This window comes from Pangasianodon hypophthalmus, chromosome 5, assembly GCF_027358585.1.
Source record: "Pangasianodon hypophthalmus isolate fPanHyp1 chromosome 5, fPanHyp1.pri, whole genome shotgun sequence".
Lineage (NCBI taxonomy): Eukaryota > Metazoa > Chordata > Actinopteri > Siluriformes > Pangasiidae > Pangasianodon > Pangasianodon hypophthalmus.
Window position 1 is genome coordinate 15,486,437 of NC_069714.1, and position 12,722 is coordinate 15,499,158.

At 36.8% G+C, this 12,722-nt stretch overlaps 1 protein-coding gene across 1 annotated transcript; it reads left to right on the forward strand.

Annotated features, from left to right (window-relative positions):
* The first annotated feature begins 5,271 nt into the window (after positions 1–5,271).
* On the forward strand, positions 5,272–8,603 carry LOC128317003 (uncharacterized). Its single transcript, XM_026910194.3, has 3 exons — positions 5,272–5,428; positions 6,773–7,057; positions 7,660–8,603. Exons 1-3 carry the CDS (start codon positions 5,371–5,373, stop codon positions 7,998–8,000), a joined length of 684 nt encoding a protein of 227 aa, XP_026765995.3. The 5' UTR covers positions 5,272–5,370; the 3' UTR covers positions 8,001–8,603.
* The last annotated feature ends 4,119 nt before the right edge of the window (positions 8,604–12,722 follow it).

A 12,722-nucleotide genomic window follows, 5' to 3' on the forward strand; every position in this document is an offset into this window, starting at 1 on the left:
CAAAATGAATATAACGAATATGAACAAAACCTGCCTTATCACATTAGCATCGATGACACACATCCCTGACATTATAGTACATTTCTGAAAGTCTAGATTTTGTATAATAGGCGCAGTGGAGGACCTTAAACTGTATAAGACTGAGGCAAGCACAAGAGGTTGATCCATTAACTCTGTTAAGAGTTTCCTCCCATAATTCAGCAGATATTTCAATTCCCATGTCCTTTACCCACTCCCCTTTAATTCTGTCAATTATCACATTATTTAAGGACATAATTATATTATATATTACTGAAATCTGCCCTTTATGGACCATAGGAATCTGTAAAACTTTATCCAGTAGCGATGTAGATGGTAGGACAGGGAAAGTTGAACTCTGAGTTTGAATACAATGTCGGACTTGAAAGTAATGAAATAGGTTGGACTGTGACAACTGAAATTTCTCAGAAAGATCCCTGAAACTGGCAAAAGTGTCATCAATATAAAAATCACTACATTTGGCCAAGCCAACCCTCTGCCCCTGTACAAAAGTACTATCCATTTTGCCAGCAGGAAACAGATGATTATTACAGATAGGACTTCACATAGAAAAGTCATTAAGCTTATTCATTTGCTGAGACAATATCCTGAGCGTAGAACATACAACTGGACTTGAGGTATATTGAGAAGGAGAAAAGGGCAATTTCACTGTTATTAAGGCAGAAAGTGATGTGGAGATACAAGTATTTGCTTCTGCTTTACACCAGTTGGCCTCTGGCTCTTTATACCAGCAAATAATTTTTTGAAGATGTGCGGCCCAGTAGCAACCAATAAAATTCAGAAGAGCTAAGCTTCCTTGTGATCGATTGCCTTTCGAGGAACTCCCTAGAAATTCTAGGATTCTTCCCTCTCCACAAAAATGATAAAGTAGGTTTATTTAATGAGCGAGAAAAGGACTTTGGGAGAAAAACCAGGAGAGATTGAAACAAGTATAAACCTAGGTAAAACATTCATTTTTATGCAGTTTATTCTGCCTGCTAGAGTTAAGTGCAATGCGTGGATCTGAAGGTCAGATTTAATTTTGTTTATAAGTGGAAGAAAATTATTTGCATATAAACATGAAAAATTGCAAGTAATATGGATTCCCAAATATTTAAACCAGATTGAGAAATGTGAAATGTAAGGGAATCTGCCGTGATTTGCAAGGCAAGAGAATTAATCAGGAAACGCTCACTTTTAGAAAGGTTTAATTTATATCCTGTGAATCTGCCAAAGTCTGATAACATTTTTTTTTACTATTTTTGGGACATTTTTCACTGGATTTGAAAGGCATAACAGCAGGACGTCTGCATATAGTGAAACCCTGTGTTCTGTGCCTATTCTTTCCATACAATTTATAGACTGCAAAGATTTAAGCATAACAGAGAGCAGTTCTATAGCTACAGCAAATAGAAGAGGGCTTATAGGGCAACCTGTCTTGTGCCCCTTAGTATTGGAAAAAACTGTGAGCCTAGTTTGTTTGTTATAACAGATACTTTAGGAGCAGAATATAGTAACTGAATCAATTATATATATTTTCAGCCAAAACCAATTTTTTTCAATACTGCAAGTAAATAGTTCCACTCCACACTATCAAACACCTTCTCCACATCCAGGGATACTACCACCTCTGGGGCCTCCCCGGACGCAGGAGAATGCAAAATACCAAGAAGGCTCCTTATATTAGCAAATGAGCAACAAGCCCTGATAAAGCCCGTCTGATCTGAAGAAACAATTTCTGGTAAAATATTATCCATTCTAGATGCTAACAGTTTGGCAAGTATTTTTACGTCAACATTTAACAAAGAGATTGGGCTGTAAGAACTGCAGTCAAGCGGATCTTTTCCTGGTTTCAGAAGAAACGTTATGAATGCTTCTGTAAGAGACTGTGGCAATTTTGCATTATTTAAAGAGTTTTAAAACATTTTCAGAAGACATGGAGCTAATTTGGAGGCAAAAGCTTTATAAAATTCCACAGGGAACCCGTCCGGTCCAGAGGTTTTGCCAGTTTGCGTTTCGTTAATGGAATCTAAAATCTCTTGCAGGTCAACTGGTTGCTCTAATTTATCTTTTTGATCTGAGTTAATTGTTGGAATATCCAGGTCCTTCAAGAAAACTGACGTACATGAGTTATCTCTTGGAAACTTGGAAATTCTTTAAAAGTGTCGTTAATTTCTTTAGAGTCTACTGTCAGTTGTTGCAATATGTTACGAAACTGTGGGATAAACCTGGAGGCTGATTGACATTTCAACTGATGCGCTAATAAACAACTTGCCTTTTCTCCATGTTCATAGAAATGCACTTTAGCCCAAAGCATATTTTGCTGAGTTTTCTCTGTTGATAGTTGGTCATATTGTGCTTTGAGTTCTAGTCTTTTGTAAGTAATTCTTTCAAGGGAGCTAAAGTTGTTGATCTATTTTTGCTATGAAATCAATTTGTTGTTGTAGTTCTTCATTTTTTAACTTAATACTGAATGCAGAATAGGATATAATTTCACCTTTAATGACAGCTTTAAATGTCTCTCCTAGAATCGATGGTGATACAGATTCAGCTGCATTTGTAAACAAAAAACTATCTATCACTGTTGATATAAATGTATGAAATTTTTTATCTGCTAGTAAGGTAGACGTTAGTCTCCAAGTAGGGTGAAGAGTATGATTGAGAGTAAAGCATAAATCGAGAAGCAGCGGTGCATGATCTGATATTATAATTGCAGAGTATTGAGTTTTCTCCACTGAAGGGAGTAGTGTCTTGTCAATAAAAAAATAATATGTTCTTGAAGATGAAGAATGAACATGAGTAAAATATGAAAAGTCTTTTGAGGAAACAGAACTCTCCACGGGTCTAGACAGCCTGCAGGCTTCATAAAAGTAGAGAGAGCTTGGGACATTTTAGACTGGAGTATAGTTTTCAGGTTCTAAGACTGGGTTAATGACACAGTTTAAATCCCCACCTAAAATTAAGTGGTGTAAATTCAGGTTGGGTAAGAGTGAAATAATTTTGTGAATGAAGTTAATGTTGTCCCAGTTAGAGGCATAAACCCATACCATACCCATACCAAGGCAACAGGGGTATGAAACAAATAACCAGTCACAATAATAAGAGATAATGGGGATCCGAAACACATCTGGACACATTAAATTGCACCATTTTATGAATTATAGTTGCTGTTCCTCTTGCTTTACTGTTAAAATGCGATTGCAAAACCTGACCAGCCCAGAGTTTTCTGAGTCTTGTATGATCTGCTTCTTGCAGATGTGTTTCCTAAAGGAATGCTATATCGGTGTTCAGTTTTTAAGATGATTAAAAATACGAGCTCTTTTATTTGGTCCATTCATGTCTTTAATGTTCTAGCTAATGAATCGAATAGTGGACCCTCCTTCATTCCTGTACGTGTCACACATTAATTAATCAATCTGATCTATTATATTCTATCACCTTATGCAAGTCATTGTAAATATATAGTGATGAAAGATAAGACCACGTCTCCAAGGAGGAACAAGCAAGTTTGTCCTGAGAACTGAGACAAACTGTAGGCCCCATCAACATACCCCCAGTAATCCCTCAACTTACTTAATGCCATTTCAACCTCTAGAGGGCGCACCGACCCTGTAGAATGCTTCCAGTATGCCTCAAAGTGGTTGTCCATAAAGCTGTCATTGTTTAATGAATTGCTAGCAATATCACTAGGCCATCCATTTGTATAGGCTCAATGTACACTGCCAAAATAGAATAATAAAAATAACCAAAAAGTACCTGTATCTTTAACTCAGCCAACTCAAGAAAAAGCGCAGCATCCTCCTAAACAGTCTTTGAACATCAAAAGTTCCAGCCTATCTTAAGCATTGATATGTTGGTCGTAGAATTTCTTCGCCTCCTTGGGTGTATTGAATATCTCGGGTTCCTCGAAAGTTACTCTCAAGCGAGCTGGCTATAGAGCAATTGAAATTGTATACCCTTCTGGTAGAGCAATTGTTTAATGCCATTATATGAAGCGTTTCCTCGACAGGGCAGCACTGAGGTCTGGATAGATTCTGACTGTATTTCCCTTATATTTCATCTCATGATGCCGTGCCCATCGTAACACTCGTTCCTCTTCTTGAAATCGGTGAAAACACACCACAAGTGGATGTGGATTGTGGCCATCCGCCAGCTTTTGACCAGGCAATCGGTGAGCTCTCTCAAGCGCTGGTAGATTGTCAAAGACCTCCGTGCCTTGACCACTTTCACTACCACAGTCACGGCCAAGCGTCTTTGAAAGCCATCTACGGTCTCTAGTAGAGCATTCACTGAGCCTTGTAAAGGGCAGACAGACTCCTGAATCAGGGCAAAAATGAAACATGAGCTTGTTTTTGCTCATAATATAGCCAGTGATATTCTAACCAAATATATCTAGAATGATTTATGTTATATGTTGAATAAAAAGTTTGATTTTAATGGATTGATCAGGAGCCCCACTTCCTGACACCTCATTCCTTCATGGCTATACCAGAAGTCCATCAGTTGTTTTTTTTTTTTAACACTTTTCTTGTTACACATATATGTATGTATGTATGTATGTATTTATTAAGTATTTATTCAGAAAAACTGGTTGTGTGAATGTTGTAAGATTGTTTTGGGTTGCTGTTGTGTGATTGTTGTGGTTGTTTTTTGGGACAAAACTGTGTGAATATTGTGTAGATTTTTGAGCTGAGGTAATGTACATGTGTTTATATTGTGTGTGATGGGGTTGTGGTAAGGTTGTGTGAATGTTGTATTTATTTTTTTGTGATATTTTATTTTTTCTGATATTATAATTGTAGAGTATTGAGTTTTCTCCACTGAAGGGAGTAGTGTCTTGTCAATAAAAAAATAGTCCCTTCTTGAATATGAAGAATGAACATGAGTAAATTTTGAGGAAACGGAACTCTCCACGGGTCTAGACAGCCTGCAGGCTTCATAAAAGTAGAGAGAGCTTGGGACATTTTAGACTGGAGTGTAGTTTTCAGGTTCTAAGACTGGGTTAATGACACAGTTTAAATCCCCACCAAAAATTAAGTGGTGAAAATTCAGGTTGGGTAAGAGTGAAATAATTTTGTGAATAAAGTTAACCAAGTTAACCATGGCTATACCAGAAGTCCATCAGTTGTTTTTTTTTTTTTAACACTTTTCTCGTTACACATTTATTTATTTATTTATAGTAAGTTAGTTCATCGTTATTTTTTATTTGAGTTCTACGGGATTTACCAGTGGCACAAAAAACTTAACTTCCTGTATCATATGTTTAGAATGACAGAATTTCTTACCAAGGGGCGGGCTGGTGTTCCTCTTAATGCTACACTCTTTCTGGTTAACCAGAAGTAAAAAATAAACATGGCGAGAAAGAGTTACATACAGGGCATCTTAATGTCCTTCATTCTATTTGATGTTGGTAAGTAAAACTCTCAGTTTGCAGTTTGTTCATTGTTAACTATTTGAAAATAATGTCAGTGTGTAGTGTTATAGCTACAGTGAGTAAGGTCAGTTAAGCGCAAAAAGAGAACAAACTAACATAGCTGTGAGTGGAGCAAGACAACCAAGGGCCTCAATAATCATCTGCCTCTGTAATTTTGTAAACTACTTTACTTTTCTACTTTGCTTTACAGTAGATATTCTGCTAAGAAAAGAGGGATCCTATTTTGATATTCATATAAATGATATTATTTATTGGCAGGAACTTTATTTATAGAACATTACTTTAGGAAACTGATATTCATGGTTATTTCCATTACTGTAGTAACAAATTTAAATATATTTAACCTAGATCTTTAACTGGCTTCTGTGGCTTACCTCACTGCACCCAGTCCAAAAGTCACACTGCCAGCTGCTGTGTGCTCTCTAATGTTCTGTGTGGGGAAAACTGTTATACATGCATGCATGAGTTTTTTTAAAGCCACTGTATTTAATTTGAGTAGAAAAAATTAATAGTACTGCAAACACTATTTTAAAAAAATGTTTTATAATGTCTATTCTAAACATGTCCTATATTCTATTTTATATGCAGCATATACTCTATTGATTTTCAAGCAAAAGAGATTTTCCTGACAACGCACAAATTTAGCATGAAAGGTGCAATAGTTAGAATTGTTTTTATTTTCATATCACAAATAATTTTGAAATATGTGCAAACAATGTCAAATAATTGTTGAAGAAACAGCATCATACAGATACAAAAAATAATGTTCAGAAAAACTGGTTGTGTGAATGTTGTAAGATTGTTTTGGGTTGCTGTTGTGTGATTGTTGTGTTTATTTTTTACTGGACAATGTTGTGTGAATATTGTGTAGATTTTTGAGCTGGGGTAATGTACATGTGTTTATATTGTGTGTGATGGGGTTGTGGTAAGGTTGTGTGAATGTTGTATTTATTTTTCACATGATGCACTTGTGTTATTGCTGTGTTTACCTTTTTTGAGATGGGGTTGTGTGAATGTTGTGTAGTAGGCTTGGGACGATTGACAATAGTATTGGGAATTGCTGATAGATTCCAACTATCAAGAAGGGTATAAAGGATATTAATATACAATCACTGAAATGCACAGCTGTATGTTATAGTTAAATGTACTATGTACTAAGACCCATAACGATATTGCAACCAGGACTAATTACTTTAGTAGTAAGTAGTAACGTATGCTACCTGGTTCATGTTTTGTAATTTGATATTTCGAAATGCATTATGACCCATACACAATTTCATACTGTATTTTTCATTTCTGTTTCATTCTTTGTTCTGTTAGGTTATGTATACAGTGAAAATATTGCAACTGGGACAAATTACACTTTTCGTCCAGCAATACAAGGAAGAATTGAAACTTTTGACTGGAGACACAATGGGTACTTAGTGGTTGAGTGGGATCCTGACAACGGGGCTCACTGGTATCACTACAGAGAACGAGCACATATTAACTCTGACACTGGAGACCTCACACTTCAGGTGAAGAAGGAGGACAGTGGTGTATTTAGAGGTCAATTCCAGGTGAAAGGAGTTCTACAGTATTTTGAACGTACGATTACAGTGATTGGTAAGTGAGTCTCAGTCTGTAAAGTCTGACATCTGCGCAAAAAAAGACAAAAACACAGAGCCATGCTACTAAAGGACTAAACAGAATGAGTCAGTATAGGTCAGATAAAATTATTTGGCAACAGTTATCTCTTACCTGCTAAAAGACACTTATGTATTTATACACATTTACACAATAAAGCATTTTATGCTCTGTTATTTATTCAAATAGATCAAGAGCAGAGTTTTTTTTGCCTCCTGTATTAGGACAGCATGTCGCACCATGTCATTAAACTTGCGACTTATCATGTCTGTAGGTTTTGTACATTCACAAAGCTACAAACTACTGAATCCAGGTCTTTAGGAAATGAGATCAGTGATTACTGATTCAATTCTATGTAACACTTCAGCTCACAGCATGTAATACAGATTTCTCCAACCAGGTTATGTTTTACATGTACATGGGCTAAAATTCTACTGATCACAACTTAGATGGATGTAATTAAAATGTACATCAGTGAAACTGTAAATGTTCTAGTAGTTCATCTGCTATTAAAAGCATTAAAATCTTCTTTAGCCATCTATTGTTAATTATGGTGTAATAATGACATATTTTGCTTCTAGACACAGTTTCTGAGCCAAAAGTGACTTGTGAGCAGAATGACACAGACATAACACTTCTGTGCTCAGTGGACCCTCCAGTGCCTGTAGAGTTTACCTGGACAGGACCAGATGGGTTCTCTCATGTTGGGAAAAGTGTTCATATCACCAGAAAAGAAAGTGATTCTATCTATTACTGCACTGCAAAAAACGAAGTGAGCCAAAAGACCATAGAGTTCAAACTTAAGGAGTGTCCTGAAGGCAACAGCTGTACTGAAGGCAATGGCCTTCCTGTTGCTTTATCTACTACAGTTTTCTTTATTATTGTTCTGTGCACTAGCTTTACTCTACTGCAATTGCTGTAATGTGAACAATGATGAGGATCTGATTTCCACTGTAGAATTTGATAGCGCAAGTGAAGGTTTTCAGACATCCAGGTCATTGTATTACTGAGTCAATGTGATTAGCCTCATTGGGTTATCTTAATCATCTTCAGCAATATACTGCCAGTCAGCTTAGCTTACTCACAGACAATGCAAGCAAAAGTAAACAGCTTTATAATGTGTCAAATATGCTGTACTTTTAGAAAGAAAGAGCATATGGCTGAAATTAATGCTTCTCTGTAAAAAAATGGCATGAAAACGTGTGCTGGTAACTTGAATTATTGCAATTAAATACCTGTAAAGCAAAGGTCATGTAACATTTTAAGGGAACAGAGATTTAAAAGCACAGGTAGTTTTTCAAGAATTGTTATTTTCAGCTTTGAATAAGACCTGATACTGAACAGAACACAAACCTTTTCACCTGTTATTACTCTGTGCTGGAAATGATCACTCTTCAGTGCCACTGAGATCTAAATCACACTTCTGACCTTACAGAGGAACATTAATGCTAGTATAGGCAAACTGTTAGCTATCAATCTAATAGGTTCATAATTTTTTGATGAATATGTCACAATTCTCTGTCACATTTCACACAATAATCCAAAAAGATGATGTTGATTTTTCTGGCCTGGTTTATTGCTTGCAGTTATTCAAGACTATTTTGAGCTTGAATGCTGGATAACGTTTTATAGCCTGTGGTTTCACTACACACGAAAACCCCAGCAGAACTGACTTTCAGCGGCTTATGCTTATGTATACCAAATGTACACATAGACTGTTTTCTACATTCTATACTAAACTTGCAAGACAGTAAAACACAAATCATAACATACTTTCTGACTTACTGCATCTCAGTCAGTATAGATTCAAGTGCTTGAGAAGGGGGCACACAACATATTATTAAATATTCACTAACTCTTTATCTGGATAATCCATTTAGACACTCTGCAAACGGTCAATAAGCCATCTACAGACTATTAAAAACCTGTCATTAACCAGCTTATCACATAATTCTCAACATGGCAACAGTTTACGGTTGTTAATATTTAGTAGAGCTATAATATAGTCTGTCCAGCTTATGATTGTTGATGTTTAGTATACATTCACCATCCACTTTATTAGGAACACCTGCTCATTTATGCAGTTATCCAATTAGCCAAACATGTGGCAGCAGCACAATGCATAAAATCATGCAGATACAGGTCACGAGCTTCAGTTAATGTTCACATCAAACATCAGAATGGGGGAAAAGTGTGATCTCTGTGACTTTAACCGTGGCATGGTTGTTGGTGCCAGATGGGCTGGTTTTAGTATTTCAGAAACTGCTGAACTCTTGGGATTTTCACACACAACAGTCTCTAGAGTTTACACAGAATGGCGTGAAAAACAAAAAACATCCTGTGAGCAGAGGATCTGCAGGCTGAAATACCTTGTTGATGAGAGAGATCAGAGGAGAATGACCAGACTGGTCTGAACTGACAGAAAGTCTACAGTAACTCAAATAAACACTCTTTACAACTGTGGTGAGCAGAAAATCATCTCAAAACACACATCAAACCTTTAGGTGGATGGGCTACAACAGCAGAAGACAACATCAGGTTCCATTCCTGTACGCCAAGAACAAGAATCTGAGGCTATAATTGGCAAAGACTCTCAGAAACTGGACAGCTGAAGACTGGAAAAAGACCAGGTGATTTTTTTTTTCTATGCTTCAGTTTCAACATGTCTATGAGTTGGGAACCATGACAGGAAGTGGGTTCACTGATGAAGAACCACATATTTTTCCGTTCTTATTTTCTCACACATGAATTCTCTTTTAGGCTGCAGTACATCCTATTAAAAACATGTTCCTCTGCTGCTTTACAAAAGTGCTAAGAATGGAAGAAGTGAAGCAACAAAAGCTATGCTCACATTGTAAGGCTGGAATGGTACAAATGATTTTCTTTCAGCTGTGTGAGCGCACACACACACACTTTTCAAGTTATATTTGAGCCCATTAATCGTTTCCCAAAATCATTCACTTGCAAACATAACTGTAAATTTCATATCACAATTTTTCTTTTCACCCCCTCCAAACCCCCCCCCCCCCCCCCCCATTTTTTTTTACTTCACACGTTACTGCACATTTGCATATCACTGTTGTGTTGTCATCATCCAGCATAGTCAGTGTATTACCAGTGGCTTCTGATGACACAAATGTGGAAAAAACAGAGTATGTTGACAAGAATTGGGTGGTCTGGTGCCATGTGCTAAGTTGTTTAACACATCTAGATGTAAATATCAGAAAATGAAAGCTAAAATTCAGATCTGATCTCATATTCTGATCTGTCTCATATTCATCTTTTGATCTCATACCCTGTACACCACCATAACGGATTTGAAATGAAGCAACCAAGATGTGATTCGAGTGTAGACGTTCAGCTTTAATTCAAGGGGTTTATCAAAAATTTTGGATTAATCATTTAAGAATTACAGCAATTTTTTACATATAGTACCTCCATTTTCACATACTCAAAAGTAATTGGACAATTGTATGGTAAGCAGTTTCATGCCCAGGTGTGACCTGTTTCCTCATTATTTCATGACAAATTAAGGAGATAAAATGTCTGGAGTTGAGTCCAATCATTGAATTTGCATTTTGTAGCTGTTCATGGGAACTCACACCATGCACTCCAAAGTGGTGACGATGCAAGTGAAGGAGACCATCATTAGGCTGAAAAAAACAAAACAGACCTATCAGAGAGACAGCATAAACTTTAGAAGTGGCCAAATCAACAATTTGGTACATTCTTAAAAAAGAAAGAATGCACTGGTGAGCTCAGAAACACCAAAAAGCCTGGAAGACCATGGAAGACAACTAAAGTGGACGATCGCAGAATTCTTTCCTAGGTGAAGAAAAACCCCTTCACAACATATCCCCAAGTCAAGAACACTCTTGAGGAGGTAAGTGTATCGTTGTCAAAGTCTACAATCAAGAGATGCCTTCATGAATGTAAATACAGAGGATTTACCTCAAGATGCAACCACTGGTAACACTCAAGAACAGAAAAGCTATAGATTAGACTGCTAGAAAACATCTAAAAAAGCCGGTCCAGGTTTGAAACAAGATTCTTTGGGCAGATGAAACCAAGATGAACTTGTACCAGAATTATAGGAAGAGAAGAGTATTGAGAAGGAAGAGAGGGCTCATGATTTAAGGCATACTACATCATCTGTCTAACGTGGAGGAAGTGTTATGGCATGAGCATGTATGGCTTCCAATGGAACTGGGTCACTGGTGTTTATTGATGATGTGACTGCTGATAGAAGTAGCAGGATGAATTCTGAAGTGTTTAGAGCTATAATTTCTGCTCAGACTCAGTCAAAAGTGCTAAATGCAAAAATGATAGGATGGCGCTTTGCAGTACAGGTAGATAATGACCGAAGGCATACAGTGAAAGCAACCCAAGAGCTTCTTAAGGCAAAGAAATGGAATTTTCTTAAATGGCCGAGTCAGTCACCTGACCTCAACCCATGCTTTTCACTTTTCACTTACTGAAGACCAAACTGAAGGCAAAAAGACCCACAAACAAGCAGCAACTGAAGGCGGCTGCAGTAAAAGCCTGGCAAAGGATCTTAAGAGACGAAACTCTGCATTTGGTGATGTCCAAGGGTTCCAGACTCCAGGCAGTCATTGACTTCAAAGGATTTGAATCAAAGTAGTAAAAATAATCTTTATATTTATAATTGTTAGTTTGTCTAATTACTTTTGAGCCTGTGGAAACAGAGGTCTCTCTCTATGTCGACCTACTTCTGAGATACCAGTGATCCTGACCCCTTCTGCTCTCCGGACCTGCCTAATCCATCCTGATGCCCTACTTCTGGTTGGTTCTCATCACTTGAAAATCACTTGCTGTTGCAGAGGATAACCCCACATGGACAGCCTAAAGATCAACGAGATTAGTGAGGACGGTACCACTTAAAAACCATGAAGGTGACTTTGGACTGCAATTGATATGAATAGTTTTGCTACGATGGCTTAGGACTACAATTGCTATGAAAGCTTTAGGACTGCAATTGCCACAAACAGTTTTGCAGTGAAGTCTCCAACAGTGAACAGTTGACAACTTCAACAAAATAGAAAAAATAGTACTGTGCAAAAGTCTTAGGCACCCTATTTTATTTAGTACAAACTATGTTATAGATTTTTATTTTATAATTCTACATTATCGAGTCAGTACAAAAACATTTTAGAATTCCAAACATTAGTTTTCCAGCACAAAATTAAATGTTACAGAAAAATGTTTATATGTCAGTAAAGAAAGCAGCACATTACATAAGAGATCTTATACGAGTGCACACATTGTACCTGAGACTACTATTTTTTTTTCTTAAGTGCATAGGGTCGTCACACCAAATATTGACTTTGTTTCAATTATTAGAGTTTACTGCTGTTTATAGTATTTTTTTAAAATGTAGAAATATTTTATTAGAAATAATTTCATTATTTTTGAAGGCATTTTTGCTTTACAGCATTTTTTTCGCATGTGCCTAAGACTTTTGCGCAGTACTGTATGTGAAAACTGTAATGACCTTCCTGTTTACACAACTGCACTTTTTGACCATATAGTACACAGTTATAGAAGGGAATTATTTATATTCACACTACACGTTGTCAGCCAGATGAGGATGGGTTCCCTTTTGAGTCTGGTTCCTTTGAAGGTT

Excerpts from the sequence above, each read along its gene's own strand:
- LOC128317003 (XM_026910194.3), top strand. The coding sequence starts at position 5,371 with ATGGCGAGAAAGAGTTACATACAGGGCATCTTAATGTCCTTCATTCTA. Across the intron at positions 5,429-6,772 it reads CTTCATTCTATTTGATGTTG|GTTATGTATACAGTGAAAAT; the intron begins GTAAGTAAAACT and ends TTGTTCTGTTAG. Across the intron at positions 7,058-7,659 it reads ACGTACGATTACAGTGATTG|ACACAGTTTCTGAGCCAAAA; the intron begins GTAAGTGAGTCT and ends TTTTGCTTCTAG.